The sequence below is a fragment of the Crocodylus porosus genome, unplaced genomic scaffold (genome assembly GCF_001723895.1).
Source record: "Crocodylus porosus isolate Cpor-Errol unplaced genomic scaffold, CroPor_comp1, whole genome shotgun sequence".
In the NCBI taxonomy this organism is placed as follows: Eukaryota; Metazoa; Chordata; order Crocodylia; family Crocodylidae; genus Crocodylus; species Crocodylus porosus.
Window position 1 is genome coordinate 24,524,301 of NW_017728949.1, and position 20,623 is coordinate 24,544,923.

At 39.5% G+C, this 20,623-nt stretch overlaps 1 protein-coding gene across 2 annotated transcripts in view; it reads left to right on the top strand.

Moving 5' to 3' along the window:
- Window positions 1-4,331: 4,331 nt before the first annotated feature.
- HECW2 (HECT, C2 and WW domain containing E3 ubiquitin protein ligase 2) overlaps window positions 4,332-20,623 on the top strand; it is a 218,319-nt gene continuing 202,027 nt past the window's right edge. For both annotated transcript variants that reach the window (XM_019553986.1, XM_019553987.1), the window contains exon 1: window positions 4,332-4,664. In XM_019553986.1, coding sequence (XP_019409531.1) covers window positions 4,373-4,664 — 292 coding nt within the window. In that variant the 5' untranslated portion in view covers window positions 4,332-4,372. The remainder of the gene's footprint in view (window positions 4,665-20,623) is intronic.

Genomic DNA, 20,623 nt, shown 5'->3' on the forward strand with positions numbered 1-20,623 from the left:
CAGTATGTGTATGTACCCCAGATACCCCTATAAAAGAGCCATGTGCTAATTAGCTTCAACTCATGACTGCAACCATGTGTTCTCTTCCTGGGTCCTGGGATCCTGGGATCCAAAAAATTAAATGTAGATGACTTAGAGGGCAACCTGGAGGGCAGGGTCACACTAATCATATACGACAGGCTGAGAGAGAGGGTGGCAGAGGGATTCTGGGTGAACTGTTTGGGGCCCTGTTTGGTGATATTGCTAGATTATTCAGGCTGGTGAAGAAATGGGAATCATTGGAACTGAGAAGGAAAGGCACAGATCAGCTGTAGCAGTGGAAAGGAAGTAAAATGTATTCTATATAGTGGCTCACCATGACCTGGGAAAGTTGGCACTGGGGGGGACTGCACTCAAGGGGCACTACCATATGTCTTATTCAGATGCATTGTACTGGAAGATTGCCCTATGTAGGCCATATATTTTATAGTGTTGGCTGCATTTAATCAACTTCATAGCTGGTTTCTATTACTGAGAGCATGCTGCTTTTAGCAGTAGCTTAATGATAGATGATGTATTTAATGAGGTTTCCTTATATGTGAATAGAAGGTGACGGGCCTTTTTCCTTATGCTGAGTGGGAGAAAGAAACCTAGTCTTATATTTGAATAAATATGGCAGTTTATCCTTTTTTCCCCTTTTTCATTTTCCATTTTTTCTCCTTCTTCTGTAACTTTTCAAAATATTGCAAACCATAGGACAGTTTCAGAGCAGCAAGAAGAATCTTCAATTCTGCTACTCTGGAACTTTGCCTAGGTTGGGAAAGTTTTAAAAAGTTACAGTGTAGTAAAGGGACAATAGAAAAATGAAAAGCTGGGGGTGGAAAATGGCCTTAGACATCCATTATCTTGCATTCAGTGGGGAAGGGTTAGAGAAGCTGCAAAGAAAATGCAAAAATCTGAAAAAGTCAGCATTTAACAAACATAAATATTGAAAGTTTTGGTTTTCAGCAACTACTAAACATATTTAAAAACAAATGGACAAAAGTCTTTTGGTGATAGCTTTTTAGTTTTTAAAAGCTGCCCCTTTGTGGAAGATAGGCATTTTGCACGCCTTTTTACCAGCTTTCATCACAATAGCTTTTTAGTTGTGGTATATACATTTAGTTTACTTCAATCATCTGAATTTTATTTTGACTATCATAGTTTTCAGATCCTGTCCTAAAATCCTGTCTAGCATTGTTGAACTGCTCTTCACCGTGGTTTCATTTCTGTTAAGTGAAGAAATTCCTTTGTGTGTAATATTTGAAATTTACTGTGAAATATTGTTTTGAGATGCTACATGGAATTGTAAAATATTGTTAGAAGTAGTGTCATAATTTTTTCTTCTTTTAAATATAATCTGAAGACATATGTGGAAAAGACAAAGAACAGTTAGAAGTTCAGGTTGCTTAATAATTAGATCCCTTGACCTCTGGAATTGGTGGCTTCTGCTTAATAAAGCAGCCATCAGAACTTTGATTGTTAAGGCTAGCATACAGTAGGTCTGATTACAATTCTAGTACTTTGGGAGGTTTCACACTAATCAAAATTAATTTCCAGTGATCTGTGCCTCTGTTTAAATCAGACTAGTTGGAAATAGGGACTGTAGTTATTTTACCTATATATCACTGTCAAAGGCTGGAGGTATGAAACCAAGAAGAAAGCTCAGGAGTAATAGATGGGTATTTACATGTATTTAAAATAATGAGATCCATAATGGTTTGCCTGCAGTAGACAAACTTCATATAGGATTTAATTATGATGTAATTGACCTTGTCTTCAGTTAGCTTGTAATATAGGTAGGTATCTTTAAGTAATGTCTGCAGATGGGCATGCAAAACCCACATCACCTCTTCAGAACAGGCTGTGTAGTTATCTTTTTTATTATTGCTGTTTCTTAAAGACCATATTCTACAAGATCTAGGCAACTGTAGTGTCTAAGTACATCACATCTTTGATTACTTACATGCTGGTTGCTAATGGTTTGAACAATAACCATTTTGGTTAACCATGTGTTCAGTTTTCTTCTAAAAATAGGTATTTGTACTACTGGAATAAATTAGTTGTTTTTGTTGCAGAAATTGTCTTTCCACAATGGAAGCATTATTTATTTCCAGCATAAAAATAGTCCTAGTATGTTCTAAACTAGGGATGTCAAAGGTATGGCCAATGGAGTTGTTCCATCCAGCACAAGGGGTAGGAGCCCTGTGGTTTGGATGTGGGTCAAGTTTGATAGCTCTGGCCCTAAACCCTGTTGTTGTTGATGTTGCTGTTGTTGTATTAAATGGAAAAAGTAGATACTATAGTGCTAGGATTTTTTCTTCAAGTTTTCAAATCAAAGAGAAACATAATTTGAAACTTTGATTTGAAGGTCTTCTGAAAAACAAGGTTGTTTTGTTTATGTATTTATTTGGTTGAGTGCCTTCAGTTTATTTGCTGTTCAGAGTATGAGAATAAATTGTGTCTGTGGAGAGAGATGAAGGCAGAGAAGGAGAAGGTCTATGGAGAGAGGTCAAAACTTGAGAGGCAGCAGGGAACTAGGCACCTGTGTCTTTGGTTAGACGTTACACTGACCTAGTAACTGTACCTGTATCAGGAAAAAGGGCATGCTTTTAATAATCCTGGGCTTTGATGGAAAAACTACAATAGTAGCAAATTCTACAGCTACAAAACACTTCTTCAAAGGCTGGACTTTGGGCATTGATTTATGTCTTAGTCTTAGCTTAACTAAGGGGATAGTAGAAGTCCATCCCAGGAAATAGACCTTCATGGAATCTTCTGATCATATTTTAAAATGGGCATATACCTGTAGGGATGATCACAAAAAAATGTGTGCCTTAGATTATGCTGCACAGGTTAGTTCTGGAATTTGCTTTAGTGTATTCCTACATTGGTACTGAACTGACATCACATATGTCAGTGCTCTGGATTAGATGCCTCTCTTGTTTCATCTGAATCAGATGAGGACCACTGAATTCACAAAGTTAGATTTGTGTTAAAGAAAAAGGTTTATTAGGCAGACATGGTGACTTGAACTACCAGAACTTAAGCTTTCCCTACAGTATCTCATTCAGTGAATTGGCACATTTATGCATGACCTGGAGAAATTCTGTAACCTATTCTTTTGTATTTTATATTCTTTTTATAATGTCATCATATTACTCTTCTATGGCAATGCATCCATGCTAGAGCTATATACCCAGGGTGTCAAGGTCTCCTCACCCTCCCAGCCAGATCCAGACTGTAGGACTCCTTGCAGGCCAGATCTAGATTTAGTGATAACAGTGGGGGAAGTTGCAGTGGTGGTGATTGTGGTGGTAGCAGCTACAGGGTTTAATGCATCTGTCACACACCCTGTGCCAACAATCTACCATAGCAATGGAGTTTGGCACCTGAGGCAAAGCCCACAGCAGCAGCCTGCCCTCACCCCGTGCACAGATCTGGGGGGCACCCCCCCCCGTGCTTGCCCAGGAATGCATGCAGCACCAGGAGCAACCCCAAACTCCGCACTCCCCCAAACTAGTTGCTCACAGCTCTCTCCTGTGCCCTGCTCCAGCTGGGCAGCACCTGTTGGTGCCCCTTTGCTTCAATGCCTAGGACAGTTGCCCCGCTTGCCCCCCACTTGCTACAGCACTACCAACAGTACATGTCTTGAGCAACTCTGTGCCCTGGATTTTGGCAGCAGGCCATGTCTCCACTTCCCCCAACCCTGTGGTCCACACAATATGGCTCTGTGTGCTGGACCTGACCTGTGGGCTATAAGTTTGATACCGTTGCTGTATGCAAATCCTACTTCTTGTTTTAAATGCAGAACAGATTTACTTTTGACTCTGTAACAAGATATGTAACTATTAAGAGAAACACCTTCTGAGTGAAGCTATATGATAGTAATGTAAATACTTATGTGAGCATTTTATCCGCAGGTATTCTGAACCTCTCTTATTTTACTCGCTTACTCAGCTGTTGTGGGGTAGTGCTAACTGTCTATAGTTGGCTTGAGGTATATTGCTCTCTGCTTCTCTTCGGGGTGTACATAGTTTCCCTTTGTGTCTTTCTTGGTTCATGCATTTTGTGATAGTTAAACTTGTTAACGTCAGTGAGTGTGACAAGTGGTAAATGCCTTATTTCATTTCCAACGTACTGAATTTTCCTCGAAGGTTGCTTCAAGAGTAAGTTAACAAAACATGCCATTTATTTGAGGCATTTTCAGGTCAATCATAGTTTAAGAAATCTTTGAACCAAATTCTTGTGCTTTGGAGTTTGATCTAATAAAGCTCTTAAGTTTTATGTTTGTCTGTATTATTTTGCAGATCTCTAAGTGAGACATTTTCTACAGAGAGGAGAGAGAGGCAAAATGGCCAGTTCGGCTCGGGACCACCTACTTTTTGTGCGACGTCGCAACCCCCAACTGCGGTACACTTTGAGCCCAGAGAACCTGCAGAGTCTGGCATCTCAGGGCACCATGGCTGAGAATATGAATTTACAGCGTGCCAACAGTGACACTGATCTAGTGACCTCTGATAGCCGCTCCAGTCTGACAGCTAGTATGTATGAGTATACCCTTGGGCAGTCTCAGAATCTCATTATCTTCTGGGATATTAAAGAAGAAGTGGACCCAACAGATTGGATAGGACTTTATCATATAGGTAACCAATTCTTCATTTTTCTGTGTTTTTACTGTTTTTTTTTTCACCTCTTCTCTTTTCATTATTTCTGCTAGTGAAATCAGTAACGTGATTTCAAGATAAAATATGAGAAGTCTGTACAAAATTGTTTTGAACGTCTCTTTCCATCTTAGTGCAATGAAGTGTGAAATGTGTTGGTAATTAATACAGATCTGGTTTAATTTGACCTGCTAGAAATTGAAAAGCAGTTGTCTTAGATAACAAAGGTCAAATGAGCACAAAGTTTTTTCCTGTCTCCACTCTTACTAACTGTTGGTTTCTGGCTGTATTTTAGATTAGAAAAGAAGTGTTATTTTTACTCAGTACTCAATTGCATAGCAGATAGGCTATCATCCTGCTATGGCAACAGCCATAACTTACGTATGCAGAAGGGACATTTCTTTCAAAACAGTTCATATATATTGCCCAATAGTAGAATGATCCTTTCTGAAACTATAGCAAATGAGTGCTACAAAGTTTTTATTAATACACTCTGTATTCTTATACATTCTAACACTAGGAATTCTCTGTCTTTTTCACTTTAGTGTACAGACTTATTTTCTTTCAGGATTTGCCATTATTGTTTTACAGGGAAAGCTTTTATTATAATATGCTGGTATTTAGAAGCCTTTCTGGCCGAGTAGGTTTTAACAATTGAGGAAATGTATTTACCATAGTGTGATTTCTTGGTCAGGGCTGTTGCACACTAAAATGCTGTAATTCTGTTGAATCATTGTACACATCCCTCTGTATCCCTCTAAATAACCCATCTCTCATCATTCTTTTTTAATGGGATTTAGCTGGAGGGAGGCCTAGTATAGGGAAGGCTTTGGATGCTATGTCCCATATAACTGATGCTGAAGACTTGATAAAAGCAAATCTAATGGAAATTGTGGTGAAAACAGGTCTGATCATTGGAACTTTATCCAGTTTGAGAGTAACACCAGTTCAACTGAATCAATATCACCACAGGTACCAACATTTTTTTTTTGGAAATTTCTTTTGCTTAAGCTTTGCCTAAGGAATTGTGTTTAGCTGTCAGCATTAAATCTCTTCTGGAGAAGCCTTGTGCTGCAGTGGCTACCATTAGAAGAGTTTTCTGGTTCAAAGTTTAACTTCTATTAGTGTTTCAACCAGGTAGCTAATAAGGAGCCCAGAGGTTCTCCAAACAAAATAACCAAACCATCATTACAGTAATTTTTATTTAAAAAACAACAAAATTAAGACTTCTAAAAGCTAATTTATAATTAAAATACTAATTCAAATCAAATAACAGTTCATCTAAATAAAGGCCAAAAATTCTCAAGTACAGTAAAATAAAATAAAATAAATAAATAACAAATAAAGGAAGTTAATCAGTTTTACCACCAGCTTCTGTGAAGCAATATTTTGCCCTAAATGTTGCCATTCTCCTGTCCAGCTTTTCAGCTGTTTCCCAAAACAGTCTCAGGTACCTGTCACATTTTATACCTAAGATGTGATTAATTAGCTAATCACGTCTTAATTTGTGACCCAGCCATGTATTCAATCAGTTAATAGCGTGATAAAATGAGTGATAAGCCATAAAATTATTCCACAAAAAATGGGCAATAACTTTGTAGCTGATCCTGTCATACCATTAATTGAATGTATGGCCAGGTTCATCCCTGTGCTTGGGAGCACCATCAGCAGATGAGGCTCACAGCCTTGAGGACACACTGTCTGGTTTTGAAGCTGGGAGCCCTATCAGCTGCACATGTGGTGTGCCCCTCTGGCAGGGAACTCAGATCAGCTGCAGGCTCCTAGCCTCAGAGGTGCTCCCTCTGGCTGGGAGCTTGGGTCAGCTGCCAGGACTCCCAGATGTGGGGATTCATGGTGAGTCCTCAGGGCTCAAAGTGTACAGCTGATCTGAGTTGCTCCCGCCATAAGCCCCCTGCAGGTGGGAGCCCCTGCACTAGCTACAAGGTGTGATGTCGTCTGATGTGTGATCTTACAGTTATGTATGGCATGGCAAGAAGCGTGATTCTGTGGCTTGTCCATCAGATCCATCACACCTTTACCTGCACATCTGGTAGGGACTTGTGAGCCATTTCAGTCAAGCTCTAGAATAAAGACCATTTCAGCTATCTGTCTGCTGAAATTTCAAAACCACAAAACAAAGGCACAAATTCACTTACCCACACAATGAGAGGGTAAGCAGACTCAGGCTGCCTTCTCTAGGTTGAAAACTGCAGCACATTACTGTACAGTACTGAGGCTGCAAAATATGCATCTTTTTTTCTCTGCTTATTACATGATACAAGAACTATGAATTCTAGCTACTTATTCATTTTAACTTTCGTTCTATATGGCACTTTAAATCTTTTAAACACAGGATGGCTTTTTCACTTGGAGTCAAGGTGAGTTTTGCCATTGATTTTAAAATAAGAGTAGGAGCTGAACAGAATATTGCCTTAAAACACCTGGTTTAAATATATATTATGGAGTTTCAGTTCTTACTCTACAAACAGATAATGTAAACTGTTATATCTTGTTAACCTCTATGCTTAATTCTAACATCCCGAAAACAAATCTTTTTAACTTGAAATTTATCATATCTGGGTTCTATCCAGGATAGCATGTATATGTAAGACAGAAGCCAGGATTAGGTATTCATTTCCATTGGTGGAAATTTCCCAGAAATTTCCTCCAGTAGAAACCTTTCTGGGAGAGGGAATGTACAGGTGTTCAGTCTGCAGCTGCCCCCATCTCCTCTTCGGTCCACACCTTCATTAGACCAGAACCCCTGTCAAAAGAAGCAGAGTGAGGGAGCAGCACCACATATCACACATTGAGCTGTTCCCCACACTTCAAGGGAGCAGTGTGCTTTGGTTTTTTTTGACCCCTGAATATCCAGGGGGCAAAGAAACCTGTGCAAAATAAAAAATAAAAAAGCAGAACAGCGCACGTGGGGGCATTGCACACTGCTCAGAATTGGAGCTTGATTGCCCAGAGCCACGCTTCAGATGTTGGTCAGGCTCTGAGCGGTAAAGGGTATGTGGCACAGGTGTTTCCTGGGGACAACTAGCAGTGGAACAAGGTACGTGGCTGCTAGTTGTTCCTGGGAAAAACAAACGTCTAGGCTTAAGTGGATGTGACCTATCAGAGTATTTGTGGGTATTTTGACTACTTTACGTCACATCTACAACTTTAGGTATACATAGTTTTCCAGTATGGTAAACATACTGTATTTACTCAAATGTAAGACGAGGCCCCCCTCCAGCCCCCTGCAATCAACATGTGGGGGGGAAGCCCTTCATATATTCAACATATAAGGAATTAAAAAAAAGTCTGCATCTTTTTTAATCTGAATATCTTCTAGGAGCTAACAATTCTGTACTTAGAACAAATGTTCTGGACTAAAATATTGAGATACTAGTACATGAAACAAAGGGTTAAAACTCACATACAGTAAAAGAATAGTGACTGATATAGTTTATATTTTGGAGATCTGTTCACTATGGTTTTTTGACTGTACTTATAAACACTGATTTTTTATTTTTTTCCATTTCCTGGTATGGTACCACCAATGCCCAGGGATAGATTTATATAGCTAGGAACCTATCACAAAGCTAGGTTAGTGCAGCCCATCTGAATTAGATATATAATAGTGCCCATTACACTCAGTCTCTTTCACCACTGACTCTTTTTCAAGTCGAGATGAGCCACTATAGAGAATACATTTCAATTTCTTCTTCACTCCCACAGCTGAGCTGTCTTTCTTCCCCAGTTCCAGTAATTTGCGTTTCTTCACCAGCCTTAATAATCTGGGAAATATCACCAAACAGGACCCCAAACAGTTCACCCAGAATCCCTGTCACCCCCTCATCAGCCTGTTGCATATGATTAGCGTGGCCGTGCATCCTGAGGTAGAGCCAAAGCAGGTTACCCTGCATGTTGTCTGCATATACATTTTTGAAGAAGTCCCAAGACCCATGAGAAGATCATCTGGTTCCAGTCATGAGTGGGAAGCTAATTAGCACATGGCTTCTTTGTGGGGGGATCTTGAATACACACACGTACTGAGCAGTGCTAATCTGTGGAGTCACCATGGTTTGAAACAGTGTTACTCTGCTGGGGCCCAACCCAGTGAACTGTATGGTAAATTATGAACCTTTTGACTTTGGACCAATATCATGCATAGTTTGTACTATATAGAAGTAGGTACAAAAGTGCTACTTAACTGTGTGTTTATAGAGTACCTGTACTAAAACTTGGAGCAGTTTCGAAAAAGGTTAAGTGCATCAATTCTGGATTAAATAAGTTTTTTGGTACACATAGTAATTTGCTTATATTTAAGTTGCTGTTGGCGTGTTTATTTCAAGGTCAGTGGCTGCAGGGGGAAGAAGTTTGGAGGGGGCGAGGGGGCAAGGGGGCTACCTCACACCTCCAGATTTGTTTTCCCTTCTGTAGCAGTGGGACGGGGAGAGTTTCAAGGCAAACCTCTAATAAATTAGATTTCATATCTAGAAAATTATACTAAATTTATAAATTTTCCATATATTGAATCTAATTATTGGGGGGATTATCTTATATTTGAGTAAATATAGCACTTACCTGCAATTAGTTTTCACTCTTCAGTGTTTTAAAATTTCCTTGGTGGGGAAGGGAGGAATAAGAAAATTTACAAAATATCATTTAATATAATCAGGTGTCAAATTAAAACAGTATAATTTAAACATTTGTGGTATTGAAAGCCTGTATATTTACATTTAAAGCTAGAGTTAGATAAACATTTGAAGGGAGGAAATTTAGCGCTAAGGCAAACAAAGTACTTTATGATTTTTTTTTTAATATAATTCTGACCTACTTGCTTCAGGATGCAGTAAGAGGGTCAGCTCAGGACATGATAAATGTATGATACATTAGCATAATCTTGGTAACTGCTATCCCCTACACCCTTAACTATGCCTTCAACTATGTCTTCAGCTCCCTTTTACTACTTTGGATGTTGAGGGAAGTCAGCACATCAGAATATTGTGGTATGTGTTTCTGTGTGCATGACCACACATGTATTAATCTATACATTTATAGCACTATGTTTTACTGGCTTCTTCTTTGGCATTAGCCATTTTGTTTTTTCTAGGTAAAAGACACTTTTCTTATAGCCATTCTCCTCTGGCACTTCCTTCTATCAGTGACATAGATTACGTGCAGTTCACTAGCATGTAAGAAAGTTCTAGCTCCAAGCCAGCCAAATGATGCACCGTCCCTCCACTCTCCCTGATTGTACTACATGGTCTTTCAGGAGATGGGAGTATGTGAAGGGAAATGATTATTTTTTACTTTAAAAATAAAAATGGCAACAACTACAAAATGCAACCCAAAAGACAGCCCTAATTATTTTTTTCTTTTAAATTGACCAGTTTTAATAATAGTAATAAAAGAAAATTGATCATTCCTTAAAATATTGTTTCACTACAGAAATAACGTGAGAAATTATGGACATTAGTATCTTTTTAGCTCAGATTTTAGTAGGGAGAGCTGTTACTATCCAGATAAACCTCTAGCATGTATTAATTTTATAGAACTCCTTCCTGGTTCTACAGATTGAGTAATAATTCAATACAAAGAAAAAAATAGTGACTGATTGTCTTCCTAATCATTCTTTTATTATTTCAATTAATCCCCTTAGGTTTTTATGTACTGGAGATCAATTATGTCAATGCTTGTTAGCCTGATTTTACTGCCTGGTTAAACATATAGGGTATATTATGAATTCCTACCTACCTGATTTTATTTCTGTCTTTTTGAGAGACTGAATGTAGATCATCATGAAAATTCACCTTCACTAAGAGTTCATTTAGATAAACCAGTGTGTATTACAAGCTTGATTACAAGATTGGTAATAATAAAAATACCTTATATGTAAGAGTTTTTCTTCCAGATAATAGATAATTATCTAAAGACTTCATGGTTTTATACAAATGTAAATGCCACTTTAATATCAAATTTGCCATTAGTGGTTTGTCAAAATATTTTTTCTGTCTAGGGAAAAGCTACAACCAAAAAAATCTGCTAAGACTCTTGGTCTTTATGACTCATTTTCAGTATTTTTTTTCCTGTTAACCTAACTTGTCTTAGAAGGATGAAATATCTTGCAAAACTTACTGTATATTTTATTAAGTATTAACTTGCTGTAATGTCTCAGGTTTCTCCGCTCTTGTAAACTCTAGACTTAATTTTAAACAGTACAGAACCAGTTTTCAATCTTTACAAAATATTATCTAACTGCATAGAGAATTTCCAATTACTCTTTTATGTTTAAAACCTCTTTTCAGGCACTCGTGAATTTTGTAGTGTTCAGTTGTACTGGTATATTTATTTTCTCATATATCTTGAATGACATTAACCTGTTTTCATTTTGTATGGAGTAACAGCTTTATATTGAGGGGTTTCTTTAGATTATTGTGTTACTAGCAAATGATAGAGTCCGACAGTGAAAATTGTACATAATCATATAAGATTTATTTTTGGGTTACTCTTGTCTTCAGCACTTTAGATCTTTTTGGAAATTTCTTGAACCATAGTATTTTGATTCCAAGAACATATCCAGAGTATAACTGTAGAGCATTTGGGGACACATGTAAAACACATGAGATTCTGGGAAATGGAGACATGTCCTTGCAGATGTGCTAACTCTTCCACAGTTAGATCAAACTTGGCATTGCTGAGTGTGGAATAAAGCCTGGCCATTTTGAGTTTGGTTTTTTCTGTTTAGATTCTGTCTAGAATTCACATAACACCAAATTACACCAATGTAGAGGTTTTACATTTTTGACCAAATGTAAACGTGTATCCTTCCTAAGCAGAGAAGAAAACATGTATGGAAGGCATGTGATTTTAGAGGAAATTTGTTTCTCATACATGCTAAAAGCTTTTGATCTACCTTGGAATGACTGCTCTTTCCATCTGGTGACATCAATTATATAACACAGTTTAATTCTTGAGGGCTGGTGCAACTTATCTTCATTTGCCATTGTTTCTTAGTGAGAGAACATCTTCTTCCTATTGTGAACTGGAGCTAAAGTGGTATACAAAATCTTATGCTGTGCCATGGAAAAATGAAAAGATAACATGTTCAGCTTCTATAATAAATACCCATTGATGATACATATACTGGCTTGTGGCCTTAGCATGTATATGTTGCACCCTTGCTCTGTCTGATATTCATGCTTTTCTGTTTGGTCTGTAATGGGAAAACACTCAAGGGGTTCAATCAATGCCCAAGTTGTACCTCACATCATCAAAAAAACTCTGAGTAGCCCCTTTCTGATTTAATACTAACCACTCTCTTTTTTTGGACAGAACTTTGCTTGAGGGCAGACTATATCTTGGTTTATGTGACTAAGTAAGATTACTATGTCCTGTAATACACCCCAGGGAATTATACACAGAAACATTCAAAATTATGCACTGAGTCTGGGAGCTGCATGTAGTGACACAGAGCTGGCTCAGCCTGGCCCGCTGGCACATGCCAAAAACCAGACCAGGCTGGCTCCCTGCCAGCACGTGAGGGTTGTGGCACTGCAGGCAGGAATTGCATGCCTTCAGGCTGAGCCAGGCCAGTTCTGTGCCTCTGCATGTCTTGCAGCAGGAAACCACACGTGGAGGCATGAGGCGTGCCTGGCCCAATGGTGCACAGACATGCAGTTGTGGGGAATTGTGCGCCATCAGGCTATGCAGGTTCTGTGCCTCCATGTGCAGCTTCCCACTGGAGCCAGCCTGGTCTAATGGCATATAGCTCCTGACTGCAGTGCCATAAGCCCCATGTACTGGCAGGGAGCCAGCCTGGTCTGGTTTGAAGGTGCGCACCAGTGGACCAGGCCAGGCCGGCTCCATGCTGCCACGTGCAGTCTCCAGGACTCAGCCAAAGCCATGCACAGCCAGGGGGGCTCTGCCTGCCTTGGCCATGAAAGCCCCAAGGGCCTGCCACCTACTGCTGCTGATGCCCATGGCAGGGGCTATGCACCATTGTGGGGGAACAGAGGGGGCCTACATGCAGATGGGCCCACCCACCCTATGCTTACCCACAAACCCCATACCAGCCCCCTCCAGCAGGCAGAAGCTCCCCTCCCCATTCACCAACTGTCCAGTTGCGTGCCACCGCACTTGATGCTTCCACATGGGGTTCCCAGATGGAGTGCTGGGAGTCCCATGGAGGTGAAGGCACGTAGGTCACCTAGGTTAAATTATGTAAACTTATGCAATTATGTGTGGTCATACATTTTATGTGCAAAATTACATGAGTGCATAATTGTGTAATTCCTTGGGTGTACTGTAAGGTGGCCTTTACTGTGTTGCAATAATTACACATATCACTACCCATGCAATGCAGCAAGCATTACGTAGCCACTGCTGCTCTTGTTGAGGGTGCAGGTAGGTGGGAGGGAGTATGAATAAAACTTTGGCTTCATCTCCCAACATGATTGTTCTGGGACGTTCACAACTGTATGTTATACTGGGTATATAAAATGGTGAATCCTGAGCACTCTGGAGATTGGATGGCAGATTGAGAGTCAAAGTCTTGCTTCCAAGATAAGGCATCAGCATGCTATCCTTTATGATACTGTAGCTCTTTTTTTTTGAGGAGGAGAAGGCCAGAATGAGTCATTGTCCAAACTTGAGTTATTTTTAATATATAAACTTATTTTTAAGAAGCATCACCCTACAGTGTGTTCTTCATGGTACAATTTAATACTTTTTAAAAACTTCTACAGTTTGAAACTGTTATTTGAAAATGTACCTTTTAGTCTGTTCAAATGCTTATTTGACACAGACCATGGTCTGTAAAGCACTGAACAAGGATATCTCTTAAAAATCCAGACCAATGGCCATAATTAGGGTCCTACTTAGATCACAGTTCTGTGATTTTTGCGGAACCTTTGAAAAATGGGATTGGCCCTGATTTCCCAGGAAATCAACTAAAAAAAATTAATAAAAATAAAATGCTTGCTCCCCAGTGGGAGCTAGTGATCCTTGCTGCTGCTGTGGCCTGGCCTTGCAGCCTGCATGGGAGGGGAAGGCACCAGCTGGCAGGGCAGCATGAAGGACAGCAGCCAAGATGGTGGCTGTTTCCTCACCCTTCCCCCAGGGCCTTTCCACTAATCTCAGCATTCAAGCAGGATGACACACAAAATGACTGAAATTGGCTCTTTGGGCAATGACCAAGCCACGAAAATTGCTTTCTCTCACTGCGAGTTAGGTAGGTCCCTAGACACACTAAGCCCCAATCATTGCTGCCCTCCCAAGAGTGCATCAGGCCCAGGATGACAACGGAGAGTGCAGCTTACTTCTGCTTCCCCCAGCAGGAAGGAATCTGGCCCTGGGAAAGCATCTGGGAGAACGCCAGAAAACAGCAATGCCAAACAATGCTCAAAGTGAAGTCACTGGAGACAACAGGAAGATGATGGTATTCAGGCAGGGGTCATGACTGTGAGGAAACAAAATAATAGCATAATGAAGAAGAAATGTTATGGTCTAAGAGGATCTATTTCAAGAAGGTTAACAATAGTTTAAAGAAGTTATGACTCATCAAACAGCATGATCAATATACAGATATGTTATACTGTTTTGCAGTAAACAAATCCTGACAAAAGGTTTTTTTTGTTTGTTTGTTTGGTTGGGGGTTTTTTAGTGGTTGTCTATATCAGTAAAAAGATGCATGGATCGCAGTCCTCCAGCCAGGATCCAGTGTACCTTGTTATAACACTGAAACCTAGCAATCAGTGGCTCTGTTTTTATAACTAGATATTAGTTGTATTCCTGATATGGAGAGAGGATCTAGAAGAAGAAAAAAATATTGGGAAAATAGGCAAAGGTTGCAGCTGAACAATGAGATGCATGGAACTAGTTTAAAATTGATGCACTACTGTTTAACTTGGGAAAATTTAAACAACTTTTTTAGTACAACCACTTCTGGTAGGAAGAGAATATTTTAATTGCAACCCAGACATGCTCAGATACTATGGTGACAGACACTGGCTAAGAACTTGGGTACAGTAAGACTGGACAAATGTACCTTTTAATTGCTTTAATGGGGCAGGGAGTGGGGAGCTGCTGTTTGGAGGTGCTCATCAGATATTATGACTGTTAGGTCCACATGAGCCTGTAGTGATACAAGTTGGCTAAATTGCTTTAACCTAAACTCTGAATAAAACAGGTTGAAATGGGAATGGTTTTGCTACCTTTGTATCTCTACAGACATACACAGATGTAACAGTTGTATATATCAAATTATACAGATCATAAACTGTTATATCTGTCTACACTCAAGTGTCCCAGAAAGTCTAAATTCTGCTCAACCTACATTCTATTGGACTGATCTATAGTGTTCAGTGAAATCAGTGGGCTGACTTCTATGACTATTGGATCAGGCCTTATAGGAAGGTTTCTATTATGGAGCATCTAAAGGCCCCAAACAGGTTCCTGGGCTCCATTGTACTGTATTGTATCCTGAAAAGGGTAGGTTACTATCCTTGTCATGGATAATTTGCATGCTAAGAATGGGCAGTCTGACATGTTTTAATGTGCTCCTTGAGGCAAGAGTTAAAGGTTTTTCAGTAAACAGAAGGGGACTTTAGTTCTTTTCTATATATCCAGCAAATGAGAGAAAACTTGTTCGTTTCTTGTCTTTCCATGAAAACCTAGAAAGAGCACATGTGTGTCAAGCGGAACCAATTGGAGGTCAAAAAATCCCATTCATATTCTTGAATTTGATGTTTTAATAACAATGTTCTCATAATGTATGCAGCAGTTAAGAAGTTGGAAAGAAAAACTGCCTAACTGAAATACATTATCTGAATTGGTAACTCATGATAGTAACAGATTTGCTTGTAAAAATCCCAGTATTCACAAAAATCTGAGTGAAGCCAGGCAGGGATGTTTGAGAATTCATTTTATGTATCTTGGGGTAAATTCAACCCTGGAGATAGGTAACAACACACACTGATATTTATATATGGATATTTGAGAATCTGTCTTTTTAAATAAATTACAGTGCCCAAAACAAGAATAAAAACTGCATTAAATCAAGTTGTTGGTTGACGCTTGTGGCCAGATTGCCTAAATCAGTCTATTTTTGTCTTAAATTGTTTGTTCCCAGTTCTGAGATGCATGCCTTTATTTAGGAGATGCTGAACAAATTTATAGTGTTAAATATCAAAGGTTATCATATATTTATTTCCATCAATTGTTTTTCAGTCTGGTTGACATTTTCCCTGAACAAATGCAACATGATTTCACAATGTCATGTTCTTTATTCAGATTGGTGCAGCACTACCTCAAACAATTTAGATAGGATCTTGGTTTATTCTAAGCCTCTTGGGGCAGAGAGGGTAGAGAATGGGGGTGGAAGCCTTTCCATTTCAAGTCAGATAAGATTAAGAAAGAAAGCTTTCACATAAGCTGTTTTTTTAATATACTTAAACTAGGAGTTCAGATTGGACATCATGATTAAAAAAGTTAAAGACACTTTATCCTGTCCTCAAAAGCTATCTTTTTGCTTTCATAATAAAAACCACATGAACTAATGTTTTTTTATGTTCCAGAAAAGCCTGATTATTACTGAGTTTTTCTTCTTCATTTTTTATAATAAGCTAAAGCAGAAAAATATGTTTTTATATTTTAATTTCTTTTGTTGTGTTGATTGCATAGGTAATTTCCTGTACTTTTAAGAGTCAGGAAGTAGTAACAATGTTAATATGTTGATAGTTGGTTAACAATTTTAATATGCTAATTGGTAGGCAGATTACCATATTTATTTGAATCTAAGACAAGCTTTTTTTCTTCATTCAACATGGGGAGGGGGAACCTAATTTAAGATTTGAGTAGGGTCCATGGGCAGGCAGCAGAGGAGCTTCTGGGGCTAGAACTGCTACAGGTATGCCTGTCAGACTGGGGCTGGAGCTGGAGCCAGAGCCAGGGCTGCTGCACAGAGTAAGTGCTGGCAGGGGGAAGATAGAAGGGAGGGCAAGCACTATGGGGTGGGCAAAGGGTAGTGGGGGCAAGGGGCAGGTACAAGGTAGTGCAGGCACAGGGGAGAAAAGGGTGAGATCTAACTGCCTGCCTCTCTGCAGCTGCTTTACCTGCCACAGCAGTGGGAGGCATGGCATTATGCGCCTCCAATAATTGGATTCTATACATGCAAATTTACAACAAATGTATAATTTCCTGTGTATAGAATCTAATTATTGGGGGGGTCATCTTACATTTGAAGTCATCTTGGGTTCAGTTAAATATAGAATTTTTTGGTGTCTTAAGTTTTTGTGTGCTGCTAAGTGCTGCAGAGTATCTTTTTGGAATCTGAATCTTGATATGGAAGAAGAAATCAGGCTCCCACCATTTAAGTTCAGTTTTATTCCTTGGAAGTCTATAGGACTTCTGACATCGGTTTCAATGGGAGAAGGATTGGGCCTTTACTATCTAGACCTATTGTATTAGATTTCTGTGGTGTCATCAGTATATCATCTAAAAACTTTGACAGTCACAGCATCTCATAAAGGGATAGCAATTGGATACGGTCTCTTTAGACCTGGAAAAGACATACAGGGCGTGTCTACACATTGCCTTATGATCACTATGCAGCACGCTATGGTAATGTAGTGATCATATGTATCTACATGTAATCACCAGCTATGTCATCGTAGCAGTACACTCCCTGGGTATAGTGCACTGCTACAGCAACGTAACAGCGAAATTTAACCATGCATTGCATGCACAGCCCAGTAACCACCTATACTATGCTATGCTTTAGTACTTCCAAAAAGAAATACTAAATCACTGTGCCATAGCAACATCACTGTATGGTGATGTATAAATGCACCCCTAGTCACATAGTGAGAGTTTGGGCCCAGGGTCATGTGTAAGTTACCACTACATAAAAATAGGGCACTGCTCTGTCGTAACTGCCCACAGTATATGAAAGTTGACTTGCTGTAGCTTAGCCATCTTTCTTTGAGTACTAAGCTTCTTTTGCAATGGAGTATGCACACAGGCAGTTATCAGCTTCTGTACTGTAAGTCGGAAGAGGATGTTCACCTTATTCAGAATATGTATGACACAGCAACTTCTGAAATCAAAACTGACAGGGCTGTATTAGAGAATTTGCAACAAGCATTGGTCCGCATGAAGGGTCAGCATTGAATCCATCTCTAAAATTTTTATTTATGGATGTGATAAGTGAAAATTGTAGGAAGGGAACCACTTTGAACTATGCTGTTTGTTGGTAAGTTAGGATATGTACAGAAAATTGTGATGCCCCTCAAGCCATTTTTGAAAAGTGCCTATATGCTCCTGAAAGTTTAGGATTTAGAGTGAATGTTGGTAAGGACATGGCCATGGGAGTTTTGGGAGACCCAGTGTAAGCAGGGAAGCTTAGAAAATTGAAGGAATTAAAATGCCTTGGATTAATGGCTGTTGACAGTGGTGTGCTATCCCATGATGCCTAGCATCACCCCAAAGCTGTATGCAGCAAGTGGTGGTAGGTATCATGTATTATCATTCATGAACAAGGTGTCAATTGCATTGAAAAAGTGAAGTGTACAGAACTGTACACTTCCCCATTCTGATATACAGAATAGAGACTCTTGTCAGTCCTCCAAAAAGAGGTTAATATGCTTTCCATTGCAGCAGTTAAATTGTCAAGGTGGCAAGATAGTTGAAATCTCAGTGTTATGAAATGAAGTAGTAAGAAGTCTCACTTGAAGACAAGTAGACTGGTATAAGCACGTTGTACAAAGACCTGAGGACTCTGGTAGGATGATTCATGCAGTGACTGTGGATGACAGAAAAACATGGGTAAGAACAGAAAGCTGATGAACAGGATAGAGGTCAAGCTGCACAATAACCTGACACGTGACTGTAGCAGACCCCAAACAGGATGCAAGAAGAAGAGTAAGAAGAGGTTGTTACATCCTTAAATTTGTAAACTCTTTTTCCTAGAACCTAATAATTTAACTGTCCTTTGCTTAAGTAACTGACCTTTTTACTTGCCTTACATTCTAGTTGGATGTTCTGGCCTATGCGTATGCTGTGACCAGTCCCCATTTGTATGATTCCTGTGAAGTCTGATCATGTCTAGTGATTTTTCACATGAAAACAGTTTTTGTATGATTGAACTCCCTGTGTTTAGAACGATTTTTTTTAAACATGTTGTAACTGGGATACTGTGGCCCCATTACCATGAGTAGCTTAAAAAAAAAAAAAAAAGGAAAGAAATTTACTTGATCAGTGGTGGGATGCCTGGGAGGATGACATCATAAGCTGGCACTGAGAGCATCCACCATACCTGAAGAACAGAGAGACTTACAAATTGCTAATTGGAACTGACCTGATTAAGAGGATTGGGGATTGAAACAGCAGTCCTCTGGAAGGGGAACTGAGAGCCATAGCCAAGAGAAGGAGAGTAATGGAATAGTTTTTGTGTAGAGACGTGAGAAAAGACAGGGGGCAGCATCTCTCAGGAGGCGAGTACCGAGGAGTGACTTGGGGGATCATGACTGAAGACTGTTTGGCGTACCCTTTGAACAGATAGACTGACTTCAATTAGAGGCTTTCCGACTGGATCGCTGATCGGATATCTGGACTATATATAGATTGTGTTAAGTTTTTTTTTCCACAGAGTCGGGGGGGGGGGTGAGCCAGAGGACTCGCCTTGCAAAGAGACTGATCAGTAATTAGATCCATATTGGGGGGGGTTGGAGTGGGGGTTCCATTAAGGACCCAGTACCATAAGATGCTGTGTTTCCTAATGACCAGGACCAGGCTTCTTGCTGGAGAGTAAGCAAATCTACGGGCACAGAGGCACTAAGAGAATAAAAGCTTAAGATGACCAGTTTGACTGTAATTAAGAACATAGAGTTACCCATGTGTTACTTTTGAATTCACTCCCATCAAGTCGTGGGCAAGAAAAACACAGGTGGAAAGCTCAGAGTTGAAGCATTTCTTGAAACAGGCTGTTAATAAAGCAGCACAACATGAAAACCATGGCTAAAGATCACATACACTGGAGTCAAAAAGCAATATTTCTAATAAAGATCCAGGGTATTTACATGCTGCAGAAAGCACAGCAGCAGGGGAAGGAGATCAGAATGGCTTCTGGGGATGGTACAGGGCTAATTTGTGGTGCTTCTGCCAAAAATATTGGCCTCAAGTTCTCTAAAGTAATTCATTTTTCTTCATTTTTCATCTTTTTATTTAAAATAGATTTGTGGTTAATATAGCGTTTTTATCATTGTATTCTGTTATCAAATGTACAGGCCAATGTAGTAACTTTGAAAAAAAATGTATTCCAAGCTATCGGCAATGGGATTGAAAAAGTAATCACATTTAATTTACCCACTGATTTGTTTCCTGTACATAATAGGTTATGGATTAGTTTTGCTTTGTGAGCAGTGTTAGGATCATACTGTAATTTTTTACCAAGTATTTGACTGCTTCATCCATCTATGCAAACTTCATCATTAGTTATACTCATTTGAGTTGTTGGACAATCATAGCTACTGTTTTTAGGATGGAACTGGTGTAGTCTTAAGAACAACAATGCCAACCTTCCTGGTTAGTATGATGGCAGATTAAGAAGCATGCAACTTACAACTCTGAAGTCAGTAATCATATTTTATGCATTCATTTATTTTTGCACAGGATTAATGTAAAATATGAATATTGATAGGTATCACCTTAAATTATAAATGCAGCAAATTATCATCAACTACATATATAATGCTGTTTAATGAGCAACCGTTAATCAAAACGTCAATCCTCCCAGTCTCAGGCTATGGGCTGAGGAGGGAGAGGAGGGTCCACGTAGTGAACCAAAGACTGCGGAGCTGGTGTCTTCGGGAAGGCTTTGGCTTCCATGACCACAGCCCGCTCTTTGGCGAGAGAGGCAGCGAGCTGCTGGGAAGAGATGGCCTCCACCTCTC